The following is a 27,214-nucleotide window of genomic DNA, read 5'->3' as shown; positions in this document are numbered from 1 at the left end:
TTTATTTTTAAAGATGCTTTACTCCCCTCAGCTGTTTTCAAAATCAGGGAATACAATTACAACAGCCCTTAGCACACGGGAGTCTCACCTTCACAGGTCATCATTGGCCCAGGCTCAAATCCTTCTACACACGTGCATTCAAAGCCTCCTATCACATTCCTGCAAGTTCCATTTCCACAGGGGTTTCCAACAGCACATTCATCAGTATCTGCAAATTGTTAGACCAAGGCAAGAATACATGGTTATACTCAACCAAAATGATAAAAAAATCTATGTTGTTGATGTACAACCAGAAAAATAGAAAATGCAAAAACTCACTTAAAGTACTGAGTAAGAACAACAGACTCCTAGACTAATTTGGGATTGCTAGAGGTTATCTGGATCAAACACTCAGCCAGAGAAGGGCCAACTTGGAGCAGATTGCTCAGGCCCTGCCCTGGCAGGTTTTAAGCCCAGCAGGGAGGAAGACTCCACAGTGTCACAATAAAACACCCCCACTGCTCCTTAATGCCATGCTTAGCAACTCAGGAGAACCTTTAAAATGGAAGCTGGAACAGCTATACTTACCCACACATTCTGCTCCTTGTAGGATGTAACCATACGGACACTCACAGCGGAAAGACCCATCTGTGTTGATACACTGCCCAAATTTACAGTTATCAGGATCAAGGCACTCATCCACATCTTAACCAAAAATACAAACAACACAGTAAGTCCAACTGGCTTCATGTGCTTTTAGACTTCTCTCAAAGAACAAGTGTTCTGGCAAAAAAATATTTCTGAGATCACAAAAAATACTAATATTTAAATTCTGATATATCAGGATTAGGGCACAGAATTTGTTTTGCAGGTCAGCTTTCAGAATGCAGAAAAGAAACTGATTCTTTATGTCAGATATAAACAGAATCAGATATATTCTATATCTGATTCTAAATGTCAGATAGAAACCTCTCGGACTGGGGCTACAGGGAGAGCAGCAGATATGAAAAGCAGTAGTCATCCAGTGCTCCTTAAATGCAAACTTTTGCCAATAAGGCTGAAGTGCTGTTTGTCTTGGGAGAGAACAGAATGTACTGAAGTGATCTGGGAAACTGTGGTTTGCACTTCTGGAGGATTAAAACCATTTACTGTAAACAGGCTACACATATTGTATAAGAAAAGACAAGCATGCTACGTGACATTAGATCCATTCTCTAGATCCTACATAAGTTTCCTAGCTCTAAAAGAAGTCTAATTTCTGATATTTGAGATATTCAAACTGGAATTTGACATCAGTATGAAAAATTGGAGAAAACAAAAGGCATAGAAGTTTCCATAATTCATAGTTTTGGGAAATTTGCAGAGGTGCTATTCTCAATTGAAATGGAGAATGGCTTATTGGTGCAAAAGGGACACTGATGCAAAAGTGGCACGGTGCAGTTCAGGCACTTACCCAGCCTTGCATCACCAGGTCCAACAAGGATGCCAATTCCAAATGGACAAATCTGTCTGAATGCCTCTGAAAAAAACCCATAAAAGTGAAACCATATGTTAAATTCTATCTTGGCAATCAGCATTCCAGACAAACTACACAAAACCAGTGCTACCAGTTCATCCTCCTGGACATGTTTGTGTCCAGAAAAAAGTATGCGAATGTATAAACTTATCACTTTATATTCATGCAAAAACTGTATGTTTGCTTAACATTTCATCAAATCATCTGTATGCCTATGTATAAAATCCCATGAATAATTAGCAGTATTTAACTTCCTTAAGAAACAAACTAATGTATCATTTCTATTTTAGAAGTATCAGTAGCAGTGATTGTATTTTTTTCTGCTGTAAAAGTAAAATTTCCTACATTTTCTGAAGAAGGTATAATTTAATCCAGACTCAACTATCTTAAAGCTATTTCTTTTTTAAAAGATCAGAAACAGGGCCTTGATATCCTTTGGGAGAGTTTGGACTGTGAAAAATACATGTGCTGACACTTCAAGGAAATGCTGCAACATAAGCTGTGCTTTTCAACTGACTCTGGTTCACATGGTCCATGTCAACGGAATGAAACACGCACAGGCAATAGGCCTAGGAGGAATATTGCAACTGGCACTTCTAATTCTCTTTTCTAACCTCGGCTTTTGTGAGGATTTTCTGCAAAGCATCTACATGACTAATGAATGAAATGAACTGCAATCATGTATTGCTGAAACCAGTAATGCTGTTAACCGCATTTGTCAGCACGAATTAAAGTCCGTTCAGCAAATTGCACCACGATGCTACAGAGGCCTGTTGAGTTGCTTGATGTCAAGTTACTCAGTCTTAAAAAGAATACTAACAAAGGAAAGTGTTTCTTTAGCAATGGTCCAGGCAAGCTTTCCTTTCTCAAGGCCTGCATTTTGTTATGCCCTGCTATTTTTGCAAGTCATTCACATTGATAAGATTGCAAATTTACATTTTCTTAATAACAAAATTCAGATGTAGGTCAGGTTTAACTGTTTGGGGTTTTATTTTAATTAGATTTCATGTTTATGGCACCTCTTCCTATACCTATTTACTATTAGAAGAATTCCATTCTGTCTTGCAGGAAATGCTACTCAGAGCCTATCAAGGACCTACTTGCTGCTTTCCACTTTCTGTATCTGATACCTCCATAGCAAAATAACAAAAACTCAGCAACTAAACACTGTAAATCTATAAGCAAAGAAGGAATATATTTGATATCTGACTATCCAAGTGACATGGTTTTTTAGACTGCAATGATACCTACTTTAAAGAGACCTATGACAATTACTAGGGTAAAACACCTTTAGAAAATTTTTTTTCAAAATTCCTTCTATCCCAATCTCCCTTCAGTTCAGAGAGGCAGTATGGTAAGCTAGTCAATAACCCACCATCTGCTTCCTCTGGGCAGAGCTCACAGGGATCTCCCCATCCCTGCCCCTTTAAGGCACAGCAGCATTCTTGTTTGGAGTGGTTCCGGGACTTCGGCACAGAACACTTCCCATCTTCAAACTTGGTAAAGCAGTAGCTGACTCTCAGATCTGCATAGAGAAAAAAACTTGTTATGAGCAGTTAGGTTAACCTTGGCACAATTTCCAGTTGGAGGTGTTACCTGCAAAATTACAGGATACCCCCCCACAGAAACACCCAACTTCCATCTAGCTCTGTTAATAGGGACCATCATTGTCTCTGACTGTGGAAGATTTGAATAAGGAGGGAAGCTCCCTACCTCAGTAAAGAAAAGCTGTGGGACAGTTTCCTTCCAGACATGAAAAGCAAGGGTTTTGCTCTTTGGTCTAGCAGAAATGGAAGGGCTGTACTGTCCTCTTATTCTTGCTCCTCTTTCAAAAAACTGAATATTGCCTCATAAATTTATATTCTATTACTAGTAAGAATAACTCAAGAGATTTTCATCAACTTGCAATGACAATATTGTGTCGCGCCAAAATGAGAGGCAATTTTCAACAGCCCTTTCCTTCCTCTTTCCTCTGGAGGTACACACAAACAAAGCAAACTCTCCCTGTGGCACTATATTTTATTCCCTGAAGCTGGGTAACCAGGATGCTGGACAGAGCTGAGACCACAGACCACAAGCATCCAGGAGGCAGGGGAGCTGGCAGCTCTCTGCGCTGGCAGGGGGACGCAGCAGGGCACTTATGGTCCATATGGTCCATATGGAGCAGCTGCTCCATAATCCAGCTGCAGCATCAATGCTGGGCAATGTCCAGGTTTTAACAAAGTCCTAGGTAATGGGAAGTTCTAAAAAACTTTGTTTGGCCTGAGACACTTGAAAAAAGAACAGTCCTCTTTAGGGCATGGAGAGAAGCCCTTTTGAAGTCCATACACAAATGTGCATTTTCCTCTGATCTTGTGTGGAACAGTGGCCTACATTTAAAAAGTAGAAGACTGGGCTGCATTCTTTTTTAGGACTTTGCTTCTTGGTGGGTTTTTGTGATTTTTTTTTCTTTGTACCTGAAGAAAAGAAAACCTAAGACTGAAGAAACTACATATATACAAGCAACATAAACACAGCCAGAACATGCTTTCTTGATGCTGAGTGAAGTAACTGTGCCAAAATGCATGGTGGTTTGAAGACTTGGATGAATGTTTACTGCAGGTTGGATTCATTTTTACCAAAACCACAATTTCATTTAGCCCACTGTGAAGTGAAGAACTCACTATGGTGTCAACATGCATAACTGCTCTGTGCCAAGCAAAACTACAGAGGTCCTTATAAAGGTCTTACTCATCAGTGATTCCCACTGTGCACAGTGTACAGGACATTTAATGCTGTATATATTTCATAATTTCTAAAGCCTTTAAAGTAACTCACCTCCTAATTTGTTGTGCTTCTTCTTTACACACAAAATAAACTAACCTGTGTCTTTTAATTACTAGATATTCAGCTTTCAGCACCCTTGTTTAGGCTCTGAACTGTGTATGCAGTAATCTGGAGGCCAAATGACACTTCAGATTTCCCTAAGCAGATGAGTGCTTATTGTCAACACAACACTGCTTGCAAATTTTTTCCAACAATCTTTTTTTCCACTCACATTTACAGAGAGGATCAGCATATAACAAGTGTTATGGTGAATATGGTAAGTTTTAAGCAGAGCCTTAATACCAGAAATGCTGCCTTTAGTCTCCTGCCTGTAGTCATGCTCCATCTCTGTCTTGTTGCTGTCTACAAAGAGTCCAGGTCGCCCCAACATTTCTTCCAGGGGTGCAAGAAAGGATTTCAGGACAACACAATTTCTTTGCTTAACCTGGTGCATTTAACATTAACTACACCCCTTTTATTGCAGTGTTCCATTTAATGAAAAACAGATGTTAGGGCAAGACAGAACCCGGCCCCAGCTACAGAATTATCATGTTTTCCCTATGAAAAACACTGTTTGAGTCCAGAGCCTTCTTGCTGTATTAGAAACAGCTTGCTAAAAAGGCTTTTATGAAACAGCAAACAAATTTTGAAATGCCAGAAAATAGGAATGAACTTACCTTGGCATCGCCTTCCTGTGGAAGACAATACAAAGCCTTCTGGACACAGACATTTGAAACTGCCTGGAGTGTTGCTACATGTGCCCAGGGCACAAATTTCTGGCTGTTCCACACACTCATCAATGTCTGTAAGAAAAGTAATTAAAGAGATGAGAAATAATAATATTTACACTGGCAGCTGTACTACATAAAGGGCAATTTTATATCATCACTGAGATCTATCACATTTGACAAAAAAGCCCAAAAAAAGAACAGAAAGAGGAAGCAGTAATCCAAGTGCAAAATCCACAGTTAGTTTTGAAATCCTCAGGCAGTGGGCAAACTTTAGCAATGTACCACCAAGGAAATAGCCTGGGATTACATTGCTCTAGGATTCAGAGCAAGTAGTTCTGGTTCAAACAATTGTTGGTGAGATGTTTTCTAGGAAATGAGAGACTTACTACTTCAGAACTGTGGAGTGCCACGAAAGATTAAACATTACTCACATTTAAATGCAAAGGAAATAGGTAACAATTGTGAGCAGCTAAGAAAGGGACAGAAGGATTGTTCTGTACACACCTTCACATTTGTCATTCTGCAGGATGTATCCAGGAGGACAGATACATCTGAATGAGCCATCCAAGTTCTGACATGTGCCTGGTGAGCATTTTCCAGGCTCCAGTGCACACTCATTTATATCTAGAAGAAAAGAAAGACAATTTATTTGAGGTAATTGCTGCTATCTCAATAAATTTCTGACTGAGCCAACTTTAATTTGATTCCATCAAACTGAAGGTGGAACTTTTCAGGAGCGGGAGAGGAGTCATCTTCTTGTCTTCTTATCAATGTTTTCTTCTGCTGGGTACAATGATAGCAGTGTGACAGTTCTCTCTGACCCTATTGTTTCACTTAGCATATCTGCTCAAAGTTTGCACTTTTTTTCAACCCTAAAAGAAGGCACTCACCAACACAAGTCCTTCCATCCAGAGCCACCTCGTAGCCATCATTGCAGAGACACTGGAAGGACCCAATGGTGTTCACACACTGACCATTTCTGCAGAGCATTCCATTTCCACTTGCACACTCATCCACGTCTAAGAAAAATAACATTGAAATATGTCAGAAACATTATCAACAATGAAAACTGGGTAGGTGAGATTTCTGTTTGCACCATATCAACAAAGTAACTGATAACACAATCCCATTTCAAAAGCAAGTGAGAGGAGATTATAAAATTGTCAGAGCAGGAGTAAAACCCAAATGCTCCTGTATTTTGCACCAACAGTCAAGTGACACTAAAAAAATGTGAGCAGCACATAATCAAAGAGGTCTTTTGAGACTGAAAAAATTGGCTTTCGTCTTTAATCACACAGACCATGCAAAAGAGAAGATGGTACTAATTATTAGAAGACGGTACTTTTGTTAGCAGTAGAAAGTCTCAGGAGCACATGCCTGGGCTCAGCACTCCTCACCTATGCAGTCGTTGTTGTGGGAGAGGATGAAGCCCAGGTTGCAGCGGCAGTTGAAGGAGCCAATGGTGTTCCTGCAGGTTCCATTGCCACAGGCATCTCTCTCACACTCATTAATGTCTGTGAAGGAACAGGAGAGAAATAATCCACTGCCAACACACTGAATAGAAGGGGAAAAGATTGCCCTGTCTCCCAAAAAGAAGATTTTACATAGGTTTACGCTCTTGATATTAACATCTACAAAAATAATCAAGGGTCCAACAATCATTTACTTTACTGTGGCTCCTGTATCACCCTTCCCAAAGTAAGTGTAAGCTAGCTTTAATTGTAAGCATTCTGAAATCTCAATTTGTTCATACATCACACAACTCACAGCTGTGAATGGCTTAAGTACAAAATTCCCTTGTTAATGAAGATGACTGTTTCTGAAAAAGTTTTTTCTGGCAAGAAATCAACCCTTCATTCACTCTATTAACAAGTAGGCCTTATACAACTGCTGTATTGCAATACTGATCTATTAAATTTCTTGCCAAAAGGAATAAATGAGACAAGATGCTCCAGAAAATTCTAAGAAGAACGAAATATTTTCTTCAAAAATGAAAGCATTAGCAGTTTATCAGATAGGATATGTAATTTAAAAGGTTCGCTCTACTTTAATGAGATGGTTTTCATTCAGTATCAGCTTTTTATCATCTCTAATGGGCAGTTTTGCACCTTTGTCTCGTGGTATATGGCTCACAATCTCAGACATTGTAATGCAACTCCTTATTACAGAGAGGATAGACATAGTAATGATTTTAATGGGAGCCTAAGTTCAGTTTAATTTGATATACTTGCCTATACACATTGTCCTGTCATCATTGGTTTTGAATCCATTGTGACAAATGCAGTAGAAACTTCCAACAGTGTCAATACATTGCCCATGGCTGCAGATATTGGGAATTTCTTGACATTCATTCCGATCTGAAAACAAAGAGGTGCAGTCCAAGTTAAGGCTTCTTAACTACAAGGCTGGAAAGATGCATTGGCAGCAACCAAGACAGTATCCAGTCGATGGCCTAACTTAAAATAGTATTTTTAACATATTAATAACAAAAACATTACCAAGTAAATCCCAGAAAAGGGGCTTATTTGCATGTAAATTACCTCTTCCAGTATTTGTGGACCTGAAAAAAAATTGCATAAAAATGGTATTTAGAAAACTCAAATTCTTGCTGGAGGGAAAGCGTATCACCATAGCTTTGAAGAGCAGAATTAATGACATGAGACTGGAAAGGGTCTGAGTCTGAGGGCTCTATACTGACTGCAGGAGATATGAAAGAGGCATATGAATTACAGTTTGCATTCTTTTCATCAAAGCAGCTGCTTGCATTTATCCACATTAGATTGTAACGCAAATTGCTTGATGAACTCATGGAAATCAACAGAACAGAACGGGAGATGAACACCACACTTTTCTCACTAGGCTTACAGAGAGACAAAAGATACTGGATTTATCAGCTCATCATGCAGAGAGAAAACAGGCACATAACATGTGTTGCTATATGGAGTCAGGGGATATTTTGTGTAGTTCTGCAGAGAAGGAGGTGAGCTCTCCTGCCAGCATGTGATTGCTGCCTTACAATAGCAGGGCATCTCTTATACTTGTTCAACAGCCAACTGCTTCCACTACTCTCATTAGAAATGCTTTCAGGCAGAACCCAGGATTCTATCAATAGTAAATGAAATAAAATGTTAACAAACAAAATGTTTGCTCTCTGGCATAGTTTTTTCCACAACAAATCAGAAACATCAGATGAGGTGTTTCTGTTGACCAATCACCACCAAGAGCTGGTTTGATTCAACATTCTTCCTTCCTTCCTATGCTTCAGCTCCAAAATACTAGAACCTGTATGAAATGCTTGTATGAAAATTGATTAGGCTTTAGTACTCAGTAGTTTTCTTTTATATACAATGTAAATCAAGCAGATGCAGTTTCTCAGCAAATCATCCCCAGGTCATTGCAAAACTCAGAGTCTAATTGTTCCTAATTGCAAAGAACTTCATGTACTAAATTTCTTTTTTCTGCCTCTCTTCTGCACTGTACTTGGCACAGGGACCATCAGCACATGGACAATCCTGACAGCCCCATCCCCAGGATCTCTGTGCATCACGTGGGGCCCTGAGTAACTCTGGATGGGAGAGCACTGAGGACCAAGTTCTCCCAACGTTATTGCTGAGAACACTGCTAATTAGTCTGAAGGAGGCAGAAGGAAAGCCAACGTTGTCTTAAAAACTCCTGATCTTCACAGCCCAGGAGAGTACAGACAAAAGAAAAACTATGACTCTTCTGGTGCTTTGTGGGCGAACGAAGAGTCATATGAAAAACTAATTTATTAGAAAAACTATTTCTTTTACCACAGTAGAGAGCACCAGAAGAATGTTATCTTGAAGGTAAGATAAATAGAGTACTCCTATACTAGAGGCTGTGATAGATTGGGTTTGACTCAATAGCACATAAACTACCAGGGTGTGATCGTTTTCCATGGCTGACCCAATCCTGCAAGGTGCTCACCACTCTCTGCTCCCAGCAGAGTGGTTGGGAATTTCCTTCCTTTGCTGGATCACGCACTTTATCAACCACTTTTATTTTTACTCTAATTGTGTAACTTTATTTTCACCAAATATAAAGTAAGAGGAAAATACAGGGAAGTATTATAGTTTGTGCCAATTCATCTTTGGAATTGTAACCCGTATCAGAACCTTCCCTTCTCTTCCTGTACTGCTGTACTGAACCCTTAACAACAACAATTACATTAGGAACATATTGAATATTTACATGTCCCACTGCATAGCTTAACAAAGCAAAGTGTTAGTTCTCATAGTAGTGTTCTGATTTCCCCTACACCCTTTTCCCACAAGGATCACATGAAACAATGAAAAACTGCAGTGCAGGGAAAAGTGCACTTCCTAAAACTCAAGTACTCAGAAGCAAAAACCCAAGGATAATGTTACTAGCTTCCGTTGTAATTCTTATTTTGTTCAGAAATGTATATAGTACATAATATTTACAGCAACTTGGCCCACTGCAGCCTTTAAAATCTCAGCAATTCTTCAAGTGAGCAAGATAACATGAATGCCTCTCTGGACTAAGATATTGGAAAAAAAGCAAAGAGATTATGAAACTGCAGTCCCACTAAGTTTAAAAATTTAAATTTTTAAAAATATAAAAGCATTTAAAAATAATGTTATGAGCTCTGTTTAAACCTGTATCAAAGTTAGAAAATTCAGCAATAAGCTTTTCAAATTAGTCACGGCATATAGGCAAGCAGATATCAACAGAAGCTCCAGCAGCAAGCAGAGAATTATTTGTAAAGATAGAAGTGGAAAATAAATTGCTAAAACACATATAGAAAATGATAATGAAAATCAGAAAATACAGAAAGGTAGTGCATCAAATGGTCTTCCCTTCCTAGACATGACAAGGTAGAAAGAAAAATGCTTGCATTTGGTGGGATAAAGTAAAGACAAACACCTACTTAGTTTTTTAACTCCCACTTAGACATCCATGGGATGGGCCTGGAATTACCTCCTTGCTTATGGGATGCCCTAAAAAACTTTAAGAGAAGAGCTCTTGAAGGTCAGCTCATGTCCTGAAATGCCAGCTTTCTGGAGAGGAGACGTTTTCCCCAGCCCTTTGAGGGCAGCCCTGGCAGCACTCACCAGTGCAGCGCCCCGTGGACGTGAACCTGTAGCCGGGTTTGCAGTCACAGCGGTAGCTGCCGGCGGTGTTCACACACTCCGCGTTCTGCTGGCAAACCGGCCCGTTCTGGCACTCATCAATATCTGCCAAGACAAAAGAGGATCTTGATTTTTATGGTAAGCTGGCAGTGGAAAGATCCCAAAACTGTATTTTTTTTTAGCCTACAGGTATTTTCAATGTAAACACAGTCACAAAGCCTAAGTAAAAAAAAATTGACCCATTTTCCTTACTCCAGGTGCTGTAAAAGGAGAACTTTATCTTCCCAGAAATGTAATTGGTTTCCAGTTAGAAGAAGCACACAGAAGAAGCTTTTACTCAAAGCTCTCAATGTCGTGCCTGCAGCACCCATGTTGTCAGCAGTCATAACATATACTAGCGAATGACAGCAACCCATAATTTTCTTCATTAAACTGACTAATACAATGTTAGGCAATGTTTGAACTACAAAAAACCCCCCGTCTGTTTATATTTTTTACAAAAATACTTGTTCCATCAGAAAAAAATATTCTGGAATTTTAAAAGTTGTGCTTATGATCTGACTCAAGACTACTATTTTTTTTCTTGGCTTTACTGTCAAATGTGAAAAAAACGGAAAAAACCCCAGCATTTCTTCCCATGACTGCTGACTCATGTGCCTTCAAGGCCTTAGATGTCTGACAGAAAATGTGGTATTTTCTATGCAAAAGTATTAAAAATGTCTGAATTAACTCAGACTTATTACACTGATAGCAGTGTTTTCCCCCATTAAGGATGCCTGCAAGGCTCTGATTTGGCAGTGTCTGAGTTGGCAGCTGGTGAAACACCATTCCTCTGAATGAGAGGAGCACTCTACCTTCGCAGATCAGGAGTTTGTCATTGTAGAAGAAACCCACAGGACACTCGCATCGGAAGCTGCCAACCATGTTTATACAGATCCCATTTTCACACACTCCAGGAATCTCTCTGCATTCATCAATATCTGCAAGAATAATTAATGTTTCAATACTTGTACTGAGCACTTTATGGAATTTTCTGCTACAGAATATGTCTTTATGTATTGACCCTTTAAGATAATTATCAAACCTATAAACGCATGCATCAGAACATTCCAAACTGTGGAAATTTAAGTATTTCCTGCTTTCTCAGATTCTGCCTCTTCTCTGTACTGAAGGTATATTCTGCTACAGAGGAATACAGAGGAAGACACTCCTTCCTCCTGTCTCCCACCCATAGCCCTGATGAGCCTCATCACATTCCCAAGTACCACAGTAGAGTCATCAGCAAGAGCCAAACAGGGACAATGGAATTGTCTTTGGTTTAATTTAGGAGAGCATGAATGAGTGCAAACACTTATCAGAATTAGTTTTGCACTCTTTCACCCTAGTTAATCTGAGAAGACTTTCAGGGTCTTATATAACAGTTTGAAAGTGCCAGTGACAGGTAACATCTGAAGTGCTGCCAACATGCTATTAACTTGATTAAGCCAGGCAGCCAGGGTTTGCCAATGCTTTATATACACTCCTGTTAAGTAACTGATTTTGGCAGCAAAAAACCCAGCTGCTATTACAATTATATGTCTTGCATATTGGGTCCTTACATATCTTAATATCCTGACATGAGAGAGTTCAGAGATTCCTCCAAAGCCTCTGCCTTTAGTAAACATTGACACATGCACTTAGGTATACCATCATAGAATATGGTGGGAAATTGTCAGCTAAAAGGAGTTTCCATCAGATAATGTATTTTGGTTTGTTTTGTTAATTTTCTACATTAGATTCTGTAATTTTGAGTCCTCTGATATACAGAATGAGTAAAACAGAACTATTTCTGTTTCTGAAGTAACTATATGGAACTTTAATCCCAACAGAGAGTAACATCACTGGACTGTAAGCAAATATTAGAGGGTACACAGAGCACTGCCCCTGCAGAGGGCTCTCCCTTGATCCCGTACCTGCAGGTGTAAGGGACATGAGTTATCCCTGTGCAAAGCAGCAGCTGAGTGCTACAGCCTCAATCCCAAGGCAGCAGGGAGAGCTGTGATTTGCACAGCTGTGAGAAGCATCAGTCTCAGCACGGGCCTGCACGCCCTGGCTGCACTGGTGGGCTCTGTGGGATGGCCCTTCTGTTTCCACTGGCTCCTGAACTGCACAGCTCCGTGCCGCAGCAGCGCAGACAGAGCGGCTGCAGCACCCCTGCACATGTCAAACACTGCAGCTGCAGCTTCTACCTGGGCACGCCAGCAAGATCCAAGGGCTCCCTGCTGATGCTGATGAAGGGCCCAATTAGCTTGAGCAGACTCTGCAACAATCTGGACTAATGCTAATAGCTAGAAGGGGAAACTGCTTCCAATAAATGACCTCTTAAATAATAAATACTGAGCATTTCTGTAACCTCTTTAAAAACTACATTCTCCACTTTATTAGAAATATTTTCATCTAACTAGCTAAACACTGCACCACAGCAACAGCTTCATGCTAAAGCATCTGATTACTGCCTATATGCCATCTCTGTTTGTTACAGGGTATATGATCTGCTTTTCATTTGCATTTTAGAGTAAATGAAAACAAAAGGGAGTCCCATTAGGGATTTACTCAATTCCTTGTCCTAAAATTCCTCCTCCTCTTGTTTTGCAATTTGTTACTCACAATTCAAATGTAACACACAATAACATATGTGAGAAATATTCCAGCTGAACAGAAAAAAGGATTTTTGTGTCAAACCAATACCCAGGGGGACTGATGTGAAATGTCAGATTAAATCCTGCTTTAGTTTGAAGGAAAGACTCCCAGTTCCTCTCAGACCAAATACTGGTTGGCCTTACTCCCAGACCTCTCATTCCCGGTATCTGTGCCCTGCTCATGTAGCCCTGATTACAGTTTCTCTGGAGTTCTGTGTTGCCTTGATTACAAGCAGCTGTCACTGCTGCCAGCTAGGAGTAGCCAGGCACAAAGCTTGCACTTAAGTTGGACTTAAACAGAGGGTTGAACTCCACTACACTGTTCAATTGTTATACCTCCCACGAAAAAAAAAAAAAATCAAAACTGGGAAAACAAACCTCCCCTCTTCCCTGGGCAGAAGTAGCATGCAATTTAGTTCAAAACATAAATTACAGCTTACCAACTGGTAATCCTGTATAAATGTCAATGAAGAAGCCAGGCCTTTGACTTCCACAGAGTGTGGAGAATTCATCTGCAACAGGAAAGCAAAGCAATGATTAAAGCATTTGTAATTAATCAACAGTCAAAAATTGATCATATGCTCTGGCCAAAAAAGTTCTACTCTTTCAGCACCTGCAGGGCACACAGAGGCAAGCAGCCCCTTTCCCAAACTCACCATGTGAGTTCCCTTGGGTTGTCATCCAGTTGGGATCACATGCTTATTTTGCTCTGCTTATGCCTATCCCTTTGCATTACACTGTTTGCATACGATTTCAGATCTGACTCTTAAAAACCTGAACTACAAGCTGGAAGTTAATCAAGTGTCTAGGAAGTTGCTCTTGAAGCAAACCACCTCAAACCAGTGTGGGATGTCCTCCAGTCTTACCCAGTGTGGAAGAGTCATGTATGCCCATACAATTAGCAGAGACACTTCTTCATCTTACACTTGGCTGCCCAACACAAGCCATTCTCAGAGCACACCAAGGGTTGTAAAACCCTGAAGGCCGTTCTTGACAAACAGCCATCGAGGCAAAGCAGACCACACCCCATATCTGTTAGAGTAAAATCCTGGTCAGTGCCTCAACCCTGGATCAACAAGCAGTTGCAAAGAGATGGATTGACCAATATAGAGCATGAAACCTCTGAGACAGCGAAACTGGCACAAGGTAGGCACGACCCGGCAGCATGGACACAAACCACTCCACATACGCCTTCATCGTGACTAAGGCTGATCATCCCCAGGACAAAGAGACAACTAATCCCTTCATTTTAGACACACAAGAGCACAAAAAGACAAAGCATCTCTAATAGTGTTACACTCACTAATAGTAATTATGATGTTACCAAAGCCTTCAGATAGCTTTGCAATGCAGAAATGTACCTGTGCTCGGAATAGGACACTGTTCACAAGGCTTATTCCATGCACGTCCAATGTTGTAGGAACAGCAGCACATTTTCTTGGTCATATTGAAGAGCAGCTCACCATCACAGGTTTGATTGTCAGCATAGTAATTTCTATAACATAGACTTCTTCTCATATCTGTGGAAATGAAGAAAACCTTAGGGAAGTTGATCTCCCTGGCCCAACACACTAAGATAATGCTTTAAAGAAACCCCAGCACATACCCATGCAGTTGTTTCCTCCATTGACTTGCATGTAATCAGGAGGGCAGATGCAGGTGTAGTTCCCAACAGTATTGTAACATGTGCCAGGCCCACAAATGCCAGGTGTCTCACATTCATTCACATCTAGAAGAGAACAAACAGGCAGTGAGTGACTGGCCACTGAAGCTTTCTTGTTGTGCTTCTGAGAACAAAAACGTCTCAGGAATGCCTGAGGTAGGAAGCTACTGGTGGAGAAGAGCTGAAGGGGCTCTGAGGAAGGTCATGGTGGAGTGAAGGCACACAGAGAAGGAAGTGGCATCACAGGTGGCCATGAAAAGCCCAGCTGTGATGCAAAGATGGGAACCCTGATATGTCTGGACAGCTCAGAAACAGCAATTTGGCTTTTGCATCTGTTGCACAAAAATAGTATTTGAGGATCTCCTCCATTCTGGATTTTTAGATCTGGAAAAAAACCAAAGTGGTTCCCTGTGGAGCTCTGAGCATTGCCTGACTGGGGAAAGTGAGCCACTTTCCCAACACAAGATGTCATATTTACTGCATCAAGAAACTAAGTTTTGTTTAAAAAAAATCAAACCAAAACCAACACAACATCTCCAAAACACCTCAGCTTCCAAACATTAAAAAATATTTCCCCAGCCTTAAAATTTTAGAGTATCTTTGACACACCACTCAGCATGTCAAGCTACATGGGCATAATGTGGATGAAGCACTTTGGTTTAGCCTTAATTTTAGGGCCTGAATGTTTTGCATTTCTGCAGTGTTATGCACCTCATAGGCACTACATTAACATTATTAACAATCTGGAAGACTGAAGACAGCCTGGACAACAGAAGATTTTAGAATTTGATGGGTTGCTTAAGGTTTTATATTCAGTACACCTTGAGTGTGGCACACATACTTCTGACTGTGCTATGGAAAGGAAAATGTTTTGCAGTGCAACCAATATTTTCAGTTGACCATTGAATCAGAAGGAGTGAAAAAAGCAGTGGAAAAATACATGGACACATCAGTCCACCAGATTCATGGGGAAAGTCTGCTCTTTTATCTGACTGCTTATTCAATGTCTATTAGCAAACAGCTCTTTTTTATAGCAAGTTAGCAAATTACATTTTACTTATAGAAAAAAAATTGTTAGGTTTTCAGGTTTTGATCAAAATATGAAAATTTTTTAAAAAAACTTGCATATACTTCAATATGGTCAAGAAGGAATTTTCACACTCTTAATGCAAGATTTCAGCTTGTTCAATTTTCCTGCCCTGAAGCTTCAGACTGCTTAGTCTACTTATGCTCCTTTTCAAGGAAAGATTGAATTCTCTTTCTATTGATCTGTCATTATTTCCAAAGAATAAAGCAGAAGACTAGTTAAATGAAAGCTCCATACCATCACACACTCGAGTCTCTTCATTCAAGTAGTATCCTGATGGACATTGACACTGGAAGCTACCAAATGTATTAATACATTTTCCTCCTTGGCAAAGTCCAGGCAGTTCTTGACACTCATCAATATCTGTCCAAACAAAAGCATAAACATTTCATTAATATTTCTGATGAAAAAAAGAAGATCCCCACTACAGAGTTTCACATTTTCAGACATGTAAATATAGGAAATTGCTAACATTACCTTCTAATATAACTGTAATAGGGTTTGGTCGGAATCCTTCCCCTCCAGGGCAAAGAACCTTATATTCAGCTGAAAACAAAACAGATTTATGAGCATATGACAGTAGAAGCATTATCAGCACAGTTGTTTTTGAAAATGGATCAGATTATTACAGATAATTTAAATGTAAATTTACAAACTAACCAGCTAGAGATGTTAGGTTTTATTCTGCAATATCATCTGTTTTTCCATTTCATCATGTAGTTTTCAGTGTAATAGCAAACTTGCTCAGAAGAGATAATAATATTCTGACTAAATAATCTTTCTGAAAGACTAGTAAAGCTTTTGGTGAAGACCAGTGGAAGCCTGTTCCTTGCATGTCCACAATAAATGCACACCAGTATTTGATCTACCTGGCTAAATTAGGAAAAAACCCACCAAACACACTGCTGTGTTTAAGCCAGGAAATGCAGACTTACTTGTGTTCACAAGTGGGCAGTGCTCACAGGGAACTCCCCAGGCTTTGCCCAGGGAGCAGCAACAGGAGGCCTTGGAAACACCCACTCCAATCTCATTGCTGCAGAAGGTGCCACCGTTATCTCCCCGAGTTTTGATGTCCAGGTAACAGTTGCCAGATCGTGTATCTGTTCACAATGCACATAATGACAAACACATCTTAGGAGAGAGCAAAGCACAGCACATCCTCACAGGGTGAGGGATACCTACAGATGGCTCCCATTTCTTGCAGAACACCAAAGCAAGTAAGTTGTGTTGCCCGAGGGGGCCCAGCATTTCTCACTTAGATCGGTTGTTGATGCCCCATTCCTTGGCTTTTTTGGACTTCTCACAAACTAGGAAATTTACTCATCAAGTCCAAGGGCACGTCAGCCAAGCTTTTTCTCATTTTCACTCACATTTTCCCTCACATTTATACATCTTTCCAGTTCCAGATATCCACTGTTTTCTCCTCTACTTGAGGTTTACAAGCAGGAAAGCATCTACTAAATGTTAGGAATTTTAAACACATTAAAATTTGAGAAGCAACCCTACACCCTCTTAAACAAACAAAACCAAAAAAATATTAGGATTACTAAGCAGTTGGAGCCTAATACAAGAGCATTTCCACTGGTCATAAAGCTGCACCTAGCCAAATGCACTCAGTGCTCCAAGAGCATAGGTGGCTTCACGCCACAACTTCTTTTGCCTGGCATCTTGGGGCCAACTGGATATGGAATTAAGTTTGTTCAATTTTAAAACTGTCTCCTGCTTGCTGTAAACTGTGGACAGCTCTAACAAGCCCCAAGGGGTTGGTTCTGGCAGCGGGGCACTGCTGGCATGCTGCATCAACTCTGGACATGCTCCTGCTGCCCTATTACAGCGCTAAGCCAGGGCAGTGGGATGGGAATTGAAGAGCCTGACCAAGCCCTTTCCCATGACCTGAGACTTTACTCCTACGCAGTCAGGAACTCCACCTGTAAATAGCACAGGGAACCAACAGATCCAACTTACCAACACATCCAACTCGTGTGGGATTCAGCTCAAAATCAGGAGGGCACTCACAGGTGTAACTGCCAGCAGTGTTGATACACGTGCCACTGATGCAGGTTGTGGGATCTGCACATTCATTAACATCTGCAAGAAAAAGACCAGCACGTGGTAAGCAAGTACTCAAGGACACTAAAAACCATTGATACATCAGGTACCATACACTGACCATCACAAATCCATTAGTTACAAGATATTGGTCTCCAGAAAGCTCTAAAGAATAAACAGGCATTTTAGAAGAACAGTAGTCTGAGATTAATTAATCATTTCATAAGAAAATGAAAAAAAGCACTTTTCCTGAAAAAAATCAATCTATAAACAAGATTCACATAAAGTACTAAAAAAATACCTAAGGGAAAAAATACAAGACAAGGCCATAGCTTACCATCCAGCACTGTACAAGCACAACACATCTCTGCCAGAGCAGCTCTCTCTGATCTGTTTTTCCTCTTCTTAAGAGAATATCAGAGGGGAACAAAGAACAGTAAAGAGGACCATAAAAAGGTATGAAGAATCCTGTGTTATACAGTAGGGAAGTCTGTATTTTCCTATACCCAGTTTGATTTGAACAAAAGAATTTCCTAAGGAGCTGACTATGAAGATCACTGACAGAAGATCAAAAAGCACGTTCAAAGTCTTACCTGTGCAGTTACCACCACTTCTGTCCAGCTCATAGCCCACTTCACACTCGCATCGGAAGAGTCCAGGGAGGTTGTGACAAGTACCATAGACACAGATGTTAGGCAGTGAGCACTCATCAATATCTGATTAAGGAACAGGAGGGGAAAAATAAGAGGTTTCCTTATCATCTTGAGACATAGAGAACTGCAAACACTTTCAGCAGCATGGATGTGGAAGACAACAGCTTCTGCACACCGTGTAAGACAAGAAAAAGTAACATGGAAGATTTATGTTGGAGCCTAAGGAATCTAATCCCTAATGATCTTTTTGGGAAAAAGGCTCCTTCCAATCACTCTGGAAGCTATGCCAGAAACTATCCCAGCTTATTAGTGGGCTAATCTGACAAGCAGCAATATTAAACATAGCAGAAGATATGCCTTAATAAAATGAAGTTCATTACAAATCAGCACTCATCTGCAGAAAGTTGGACACCAACAAGAGAAAAGCTTGTGCCCAAAGGTGGAACCTCATGTTCATCTTTGGGTTACTACATTTGACAGATGTAAAGTTCGGCACACAGACACTTTTGTGCCTTTTCTCCAAGTCACTGAGTCTGAATCAGCATTTACTGAATGCCACATGCACTGCACAAAGAACAACTAATTTGATACAATGAAGAAGTGTGTGTTTACAAAGGATCTTAAAATACTGCAGTTAGTGTACACATCTGAAACATGTGGCAAGTCTGTTTTAGCAACAGGAGCTAGCCTCTAAAAAAGCTATTTAAACTTAGCTAAAAGGTTTGAAAGTAAATTGTTCCATGAAACATTATGAAACCTAATAATGGTTTCGTTTAAAGAAAAACTCACTCTCAAATTATTTCACTTGGTAGATTTCTAAAAAAATACACAAAACACTTTTCAAGGGGAAAAAATCCTTTTTAAAGTGATGTACTTATGAACTCCATTAAATACTAGTTGCTATGAGTTATTACTATGTCAGGTGATAAGGCTGCATCTTCTTGACTGACTTAATTGACTAATGCTATTTAAAAAATCATGCTGTTCTCAATACCACCACAACAGCAAATAACTGTAAAAAATTGGAACATAAAATACTACTAAGGCAGAATCTGTTGAGTGTTGTTTAAAGCTTACAAAAAATTACCTTCACATGCTTTCCCATCTACACTTGGCAAGAATCCCATATCACATTCACAGCGATACCCTCCAGGGGCATTGAGGCACTGCCCATTTTCACAGAGATTCAAGTTTTCTGAGCATTCATCAAGGTCTGTAAAAGGAAGGGATATTGCAAGTTAGCAGTAAAGATGGTTTTTACACCAGCAATTGAGCTGAAGCATTCAGTGTTCCAAGCATTTTATTTATTCCATTATATCTGAACATGTGCAGAAGAAACCGCAATCTAGTTACACGCAGAGGTAACTACATGTAACAGCTCTGTATATTCCTGACATGTTGCAAATACAGTTTCCAATCAAAAGGAAAATCAGAGACACAGACTTTCAGAGTAGCTCCAGTTAATAACAATGGGAGGCAGTCCCAGGATCAAATTTAGATTCAGAATGAGCCCGTGAAATTTATTCTAGTTATTGTTCCTATTACAGCAAAGTCTAGAGGCAGTAATTGGGAGGAAAAAAAAATAAAAAAAAGAGGTTTACTATGCAGTGAGCAAACATATGGTAATAGGCAGTTCTCCATGCCAAACATTAAAACATTGACATTAAATGGCATGAAAAGAACTTCATCAAAACTAAACTGCAGGTTAACAGCTGATGAGAAAAACAGCCTCGCTACTGGACTCCACTCACCTTTAGATATACCATGGCCCTTACTCTCTAGCTGAAGTGTTACACATCACAGAAACACATCCTTATTGCAACAGAGTCTGGCTGGCAGTGTGAATTTTGAAAAGTCCATGGCTGGTAAATCAAAAATTGCCTGCTAGGGGGAATGCTGCACACTGCACACCTTGGCAGAGGGCTTACAGAACAGTTGAGTGCTCTAGTTTGAGTCTGAGACACCTCTTGAATTCACAAACAATAAGATATCCAAATTAAAAAAAAAGTTCTACTGAATGCAGAAACTCTGTAAGTGCTCCATCTGAATGATGTAGCTTACAGACTTCTGGAAATCATCAAACAGGAAATTAACAAAGAGCACTGGGTTAGGAAGGCCACTGAGGAAGCTGAATTAGATTCAAGATGAAACTATATTGAGAGAATTAAACAGAATTCCAAGGTCTGCTTAGAATTTGGAAGGATTCAAAATCAGCCTTAAACCTGATAATCCAGATTCTCAGATGCTCTAAAAACCTGCTGTAGTTGATGGAGTGCTGCTGATTTGCCCCAGCTGAAAAGCTGGCCCACCAGCTGTGTCACATGGCTGTGCTCCAAAGAGCGTCACCCTCCACCGAGCATCCCCAGCCACACTGCGACCTCAGTGCAGGAGCACAGCTCCTCATGACTAAGCACACATGAGCTAATCCGTTCTTCAAAGCAGAACACTGAAGTGTGGGCGGGAAACATCTCTCTAGCAAAGTTTTATAATCTCATTTACAGTTTATAAAATTAGGTTTCAGAAGCAGCTACTTCATTCTACTTGCCAGCACTGCATCCTGATACCAGCTTTTAGGATGATGGAGTAAAGAAGACAGACATCACACACTCACTTGTGGAAAGGACAAACATTTTTAGGCAATTTTTTGAAGTAATTTTGATGCATATGCCCTATTATTTAAGTATTAAGGTGAGTAGCAAATGGACTAGTTTACTAACTAGCTAAATTAGGTAATCGAGCATTGTTTTAATAATTTTGCCATTCATTTCAACTAACAAGAAAAGCTCAATGAAAAATTGCATTTTATCAAAGGAAAAAAGATGAGAGATTTAGACTATGTATAATACAAAATATTTCGTTTAAGCTATGGCAACCTAGGTGAAAGAAGACAATCAATGATGACATATTAATGAAAATTTCTAATGTTTAATAGCAGTTTTTGCGTACTGGATCACAGACTAACTTAGGTTGCACGGTACCACTGGAGTTCATCCTTTGCTCACCTGTACAAGTGAAACCATCCCCAGTGTAACCCTCTTTACACAGGCAGCGGTAAGAGCCCATCGTATTCTTGCAGTCAGCATGTGGGCTGCACATGTGGGTTCCATTGGAGCACTCATCCAGATCTTTAAAATAATAAAAACGGAGGGAAAAACACAAACAAACAAACAAACAATTAGTTGAAAAACCACACAAGAATACAAGCTTTGAAAAACCACACAAGAATACAAACTTTCAATAGTGTATGGCATACACAAGCTCTACTTTAAATAATCTTCCATAAGAAAACCCACACATGTGTGGCCATCTGACTGAAAAAGCTTATTTGCAGCCCATCAAAGAAGTTTGACAAGGGAACTGTGACTGAGGAAGCCCCAGGGCACTCAGTATGAAGGCCCGGACCTGTACTAAGACCTTGTTGTCACAGGGAGCACCAGGAGGCCCTCACCGCCTCCCATCAGCTGCCCTCAAGCACAAAGGATCTCTCTCCATGGTCCAGTCCATTCTCATCATTTCACAAACCAAACATGAGATAATGCTGATTTCACAGTTACCATGCTGGAGAATTTGTCCTCCAACAGATCATGTCAAATCAACCTAACAAATTCAATTACCATTTGCCGTCTCATTTTATAGGTGTGGTATTGTTTTTTTCATAATTGCTAGAACCCCACTGCAGTCTGACCTTACAAATAAATACAAATGCATAACACCCTCACCTGTGCATTTGATACCATTTCCAATCCAGCCGGGGCTGCAGCTACATTTGAAGCTTCCTGCTGTGTTTGTACATATGGCATGTCTGTCGCAGTTATGGGCTCCAATTTCACACTCATTGATATCTGTAAGCAGAGATGTTTGAGGAGCTCATGGAACACACTCTCTCATAGCCAGATAATTGACACTAGAATTTCTCAAGAAAGGCAATTTGAACATGAAAGCAAGCCTGCATTTCTTTACAATATGACATTTAAAAAGGAAGCTGAAGAAAAAAACACAAGAAAGAAAAGCAAAGAAAAGCAAAGAAGCATGTAGGACAATTCAAACATGCTGCCCCACTACCTGTTCTTCTGATAGGCATATAAAGCAGTGCTGCTGCAGTTTACTCCGAAGTCTATATTCACGAAGGAAAACAGTAACTCAGAAGACAGCCTTCCCAGTGTGCCCATCCTGTAGAGATGGGCAGAGTCCGCAGAGAGGAACTACACTGGTGGCTCCACATTGCAGGGTTTGCTAAAAGTCTCAGAGGAAACTCTGCTGGGCAGGGACTCCTGGAATGCAGCACACCCACAGCCCACAGCACAGATACTGACGAACACCAGCCAGGCACCACCAGCCAGCTGCCCCTAGGATTGTCTCCAGGCAGAGAATGAAGCAGGTTCTGCTTGGCCAGAGGCTGTGTGCAAGGTGAGGGACAGGCTGCACCACTGTGTTGACCAAGACAGCTGAGGAGCTCATCAGGCAGGCAGTTTATTAGGAACTCAGGAAACCTAACACAGTGGGAAGAAGTCAGCATCCTTGGAGACACCGGGCAGCAAGTCATCCAATCTTCAACATACATGGTCATATCAGCACATTTTATTTCAGTACTTACTATTTTCCCCTTATTTTCATTTTTGGGCATTCTCTGGCAATGTCAAAATGTATAGACTGCAAAACCCAAACTGAACTCCATTTTTCCTTCTCACAAAACATTATTAATGCTCCACATAAGTAGTTGGAGAATATAAAAACTAAACAGCAAAGTTTTCAGAAATTACTACTGGTAACTGAAACAAAACTGGCAAGAATTTTCTTGCCTATCTGAGCTTTGGATTTTACAATATTTTCTGTATCTGAGATATTAAACTGCACTTTACTTCCATGCAGGATGTTATTTACCTAGAGTTCACATCAAACCACTTAAAACTGATACCCATTTTTTTTGCCCTCCCTGGTGTCTTTGATGTTGCTGTAAGCCAAATCATCTCACTCTGTAAAACAGCTGATGGAAAGGGAAAACAAGCTCACAACTCTACATGATTCCACAGACAAAAACCCAGCTCAGATCCTTCTCAAGAGGAGGCTCAAGAAAAGGCATCACCCACGAAATATGTAACAGCCTTTGGGATTTTCAGCCCCAAAATCACAGACTTTCGAGGGCAAGGTTGTGGAGCTAATGAGGAAACTGCAAAAATGTTTAACAATTTCCTTTACTACACTTTCTTAGGTTTTTCTGTCCACACTTCTATAGACAAAAGGCTGTGTCCTTTCACTATGCCTCGTACATGTATTTTGCCTTTTCACAAAGGCAACACACGACTTCAAGAAGCAGACAACGTCTGTCTATTATCCTAAAATGAAATACTCAAGGCCAGAAAAGACCCAAACCGACTGCTGGTTGGGAGGGACAGGGTGTTTGTTTGGTGAGTCTTATGCTTGCTTGAGGTTTTTTGTTCATGAGATTTTGGCGGGGGGCATGGGTCCCTGTGATATGGTCTGGGATTTTTTGTTTTGTTTTGTTTGTTTCTTAGTGGGTTGGCTTTTAATTTTTTGGAGTTTTTTTAGTCTGTTAAAGTGGAATTTAATCCAGTCTTACTTTTCTAAGTCTCTTTCTAAGTGAGGCATTGCTTTGACTCAAAACACCAGACAAGAGTATTGCCATAATCTGAATGCTGACAACGAGATATGAATCTAAATCTGGCAGCTGGAATCTACCATTAATGAATTTTAACTCCACCAACAGGCCTGAAAACATGCAAATGGACATTTACCTTTTAAAACTTAAAAAAAGGGTCAGGAACAAATAATCTCAAAGCAGTTTTGCCTTAGCATGTGCAGAAACTCATATGAAGATAACATCACCCTAAACAGGAAACTTGCGTCTGTCAAAAAATCTTAAGGGTGGCCTGAAAAAAAAGCAACTCATTTTGGCTTGGGGAAAGACTGGAAGGAATTTAGAGAGGTCATCTACAGTATACTCTGACATAAAAAAGCTGAGGCAAACACTCCATATTTTAACCTTTACATGATTTTAAACCCCAAACTGTTAAACCACTGCTCACATTAAGACTCTACTGTATTTGACTTTTTGATGCTTTGAAACATACAATCACAAGTTTCCTTATACCCTGCAGAGCACAACAAAACGCCACAAAAAAAAACCCATCACCAGTAAAGAGGTTTCTGCCAAGATTTTTTTTAAACCACCAGCAAACACAAACTTGCCTGCAACAGCTACACCACAATGAAGTCATGCTAAGGCTCAAATTTAAGAAAACCCAAGCCAAATTTTCCACTCTCCATAAAGTGACTGTGGACTCCATCCCCCCATGCACTGACCCATTGACACATTGTACCTGACAATCCCCACTAACACATCCCAGCAAAACTGCAGCACCACAGCACTGGGGTCCTTGCAGTGAATACTTGTTCCCCATCAGCTCTTTGACACACACTCTAAAAAGTTTAGAATCTTCTTTGGGATGAAAGCTGCATGTATAAATCTATACCCAAATAACATATTTATAATGTGATCAACTTTCTCAGGCATCAGCCACTGAAATGTCTGGGTAAAGATCAAACAGGGAATGCAAATTGTATTCTTTAATACCACCTACCTTTAAAGGGACATTGCAGGGCTCTTTTCCGTGATGTATGGAAAAGTTTTTCAGATACTTAAATAAAAGCTGATTGAGACATATAAAATACCATCACTGGCTTCATGCCAGATTTTACTTCTTTTCCCCTGTGTTTAAATCAGATGTTGTTTTGCTATAATCCCTGTTCTCTGCTTTCATTGCACAGCTGAGTTATAAGTCTACATTTATTGCACTGCAATTATTTCTAAGGCAAAAGAGATCTCAGACCAAAAATGGTCCTGTGTAAACGGTGCACTGAAATCAGTGGAATTTATGCCTGCTTATACTGGAGCTTAATATGGATTTATGTTGCCATAAGTATTGAATTATGGCTTCAGAGAATGAAACAGAAAGGAGAAGTTGAGCTCTGTAGGGGAAAAAATTAACTCAATATCTTTAATAAAAGCATGAGTCCAGCCTGTTCTGTCTGCATGGCAGTACAAACAGTACTATACTCATCAAATACTCCAGCTATTTTCATTAAATTATCTGAAGACAAAGGCATTACTCGGTCTCAGTAAAGGTATCATGACCCAAAGAGCACCCACGAGGACACTACTGAAGTCAGGGTTTCACACAATGATGGCCTATTCCCACTGACTTCATGGGGATTTTCACTAAAGAGTAAAGGAGTGAGTCACTGATTTATATCAACCTTCTCCTTCTGCCTCCAGCATGAGTCCGTGACAAGCCAAGGAAAATAAAGACATTCCAGTCGGAGACTGACACTGCATCCTCAGCCGGTCCCACTGTGCCCCAGTGCTGCTGCACACATGTTCTCAGCTTTGCAATTGCACAACTCCCATTTATACTAAGAGAGTTGTCTGCCTACAACAGATGAGAACACGCACAATAAATAATATGCAGGTCTGACATCATAACAATCCTAAGCACTCTGGGGAAAAAAAACCTGTCAGTCACCCTATTTTGTTGGCTCCTTCAGTTCTCTTCTTTGGACAAATATTATTTCTCTCAGGTCTTTAGCAATTAATAAAGTGCCTCTCCCATTAATCACAGTGGCACAAATTTTTAGGGCTCTCAATGTATGTGCAGCAAAAATACACATCATATATACCTGTCACCCTTCGCGCTATGCTTGCAAAATGTGGCAACCAAAGGGAAGAAACTACTAGCCAATACCTGCACAACACATCCTTACCTATAGGGTCTGTGAGTGGATCACTGAAGTTGGCCAGAGAGAAGCATGGGAGTAAGTCACTATTTCCTCACCTGTACTCTAGAAACATTCCTTTGCATTTGAACAGAATGAGAGTGTACATTAACTGAAGATAATTCACTTGTTCATCTCTGAGCATGAAATCCTCTAGGCACTCTGTACTGTTTTCTGCTAGGTTTCATTGGGCTTCAATGGTCTATAAGGATCCTTACCAAATCATAAATTTAATTCAGACTCCACCTATAAATCAGGACTGTTTGTCAGGAATTATGCAAATCCCTTAAGCATTTTCTGACTTTTACATTTTTTTGGCAGTCTCTGCGTATCTGTGCATTTTATTGCCCTGACGTTTCACTGGTATTTCGAGCCTGGGTCCAGCTCCCCAAGGGCCAGTCGTCTGGTGGAAGTCACAAGGCATTTCCTCCTCCTGGGCTGCTGCCTATGCAATCAGGTAGGAAAAACGAAGGCTTTTCAGAGGGAAAACACTGTGAATTTCAACTTGTTGCTCATGAAAGTAGAAAAATATATGGAAAAGTTCCTCTATTCTGATCTTCCTAGATGTAAAATTCTTTCTCTTTTGGAATCACTCTCAGGTTTTATTCAGCATACTGTACCTTGGAATTTCACATGGGACAGTTGGGCTCTTGCCTGCTGTCCATCCTTACATCATCAGCACACTGAGGCACAGCGTGTTACTGCTGGACAGATGCCTACTGCTAATACACTCCTCCTGTAACACCCCCATTTGGTGGGCACCTTGTCATTATCATTATCTTCTGGTATTCGGCCTGACACAGCCAGCTCCCAGATTCATGATGGCAAACATATGTTTCACTGGTACCAGAACTCCTTTGTGCCATCAAGCCTGAAACACAATGTATTGTTAATGGCCAGAAGCCATTAATCATGGAGAGGAGAGCACATTATACAAGTCACAAAATATCATGGCTGTATTTCTGAGGGCAAATGACAGGCTCACCTCTTCTTTCCCTGTATCAGATGTCTGACCTCTCTAGAACCATTCCTGTCAGCCATGCAGGTACACAGTGTGCACTCACTCCTCCCATATCCACTAACACTGTCATCACTGGAGATGTTCCACACCAAACCCCCCCAAGCTCACAGCCCACACCAAGGCTGCA

General features: G+C 40.4%; 1 protein-coding gene across 1 annotated transcript in view; it reads right to left on the bottom strand.

Annotated features, from left to right (window-relative positions):
- The window catches only part of FBN1 (fibrillin 1), a 139,671-nt gene that overhangs the window by 12,472 nt on the left and 99,985 nt on the right, over positions 1-27,214 (bottom strand). The window contains exons 33-54 of the mRNA XM_066328415.1: positions 21,995-22,117; positions 21,278-21,400; positions 19,363-19,488; positions 18,216-18,338; positions 17,539-17,661; positions 16,509-16,673; positions 16,051-16,119; positions 15,811-15,936; positions 14,430-14,552; positions 14,185-14,343; positions 13,264-13,335; positions 11,000-11,125; positions 10,128-10,250; positions 7,263-7,388; positions 6,429-6,545; positions 5,922-6,050; positions 5,536-5,655; positions 4,978-5,103; positions 2,871-3,020; positions 1,433-1,498; positions 568-684; positions 89-208 (exon numbers count right to left, since the gene is read on the bottom strand). Of these exons, the coding sequence (XP_066184512.1) occupies positions 89-208; positions 568-684; positions 1,433-1,498; positions 2,871-3,020; positions 4,978-5,103; positions 5,536-5,655; positions 5,922-6,050; positions 6,429-6,545; positions 7,263-7,388; positions 10,128-10,250; positions 11,000-11,125; positions 13,264-13,335; positions 14,185-14,343; positions 14,430-14,552; positions 15,811-15,936; positions 16,051-16,119; positions 16,509-16,673; positions 17,539-17,661; positions 18,216-18,338; positions 19,363-19,488; positions 21,278-21,400; positions 21,995-22,117 (2,652 nt within the window). The remainder of the gene's footprint in view (positions 1-88; positions 209-567; positions 685-1,432; positions 1,499-2,870; positions 3,021-4,977; positions 5,104-5,535; positions 5,656-5,921; positions 6,051-6,428; positions 6,546-7,262; positions 7,389-10,127; positions 10,251-10,999; positions 11,126-13,263; positions 13,336-14,184; positions 14,344-14,429; positions 14,553-15,810; positions 15,937-16,050; positions 16,120-16,508; positions 16,674-17,538; positions 17,662-18,215; positions 18,339-19,362; positions 19,489-21,277; positions 21,401-21,994; positions 22,118-27,214) is intronic.

This window comes from Sylvia atricapilla, chromosome 13 (genome assembly GCF_009819655.1).
Source record: "Sylvia atricapilla isolate bSylAtr1 chromosome 13, bSylAtr1.pri, whole genome shotgun sequence".
Lineage (NCBI taxonomy): Eukaryota > Metazoa > Chordata > Aves > Passeriformes > Sylviidae > Sylvia > Sylvia atricapilla.
This window is presented reverse-complemented; position numbering and strand designations above follow the sequence as displayed.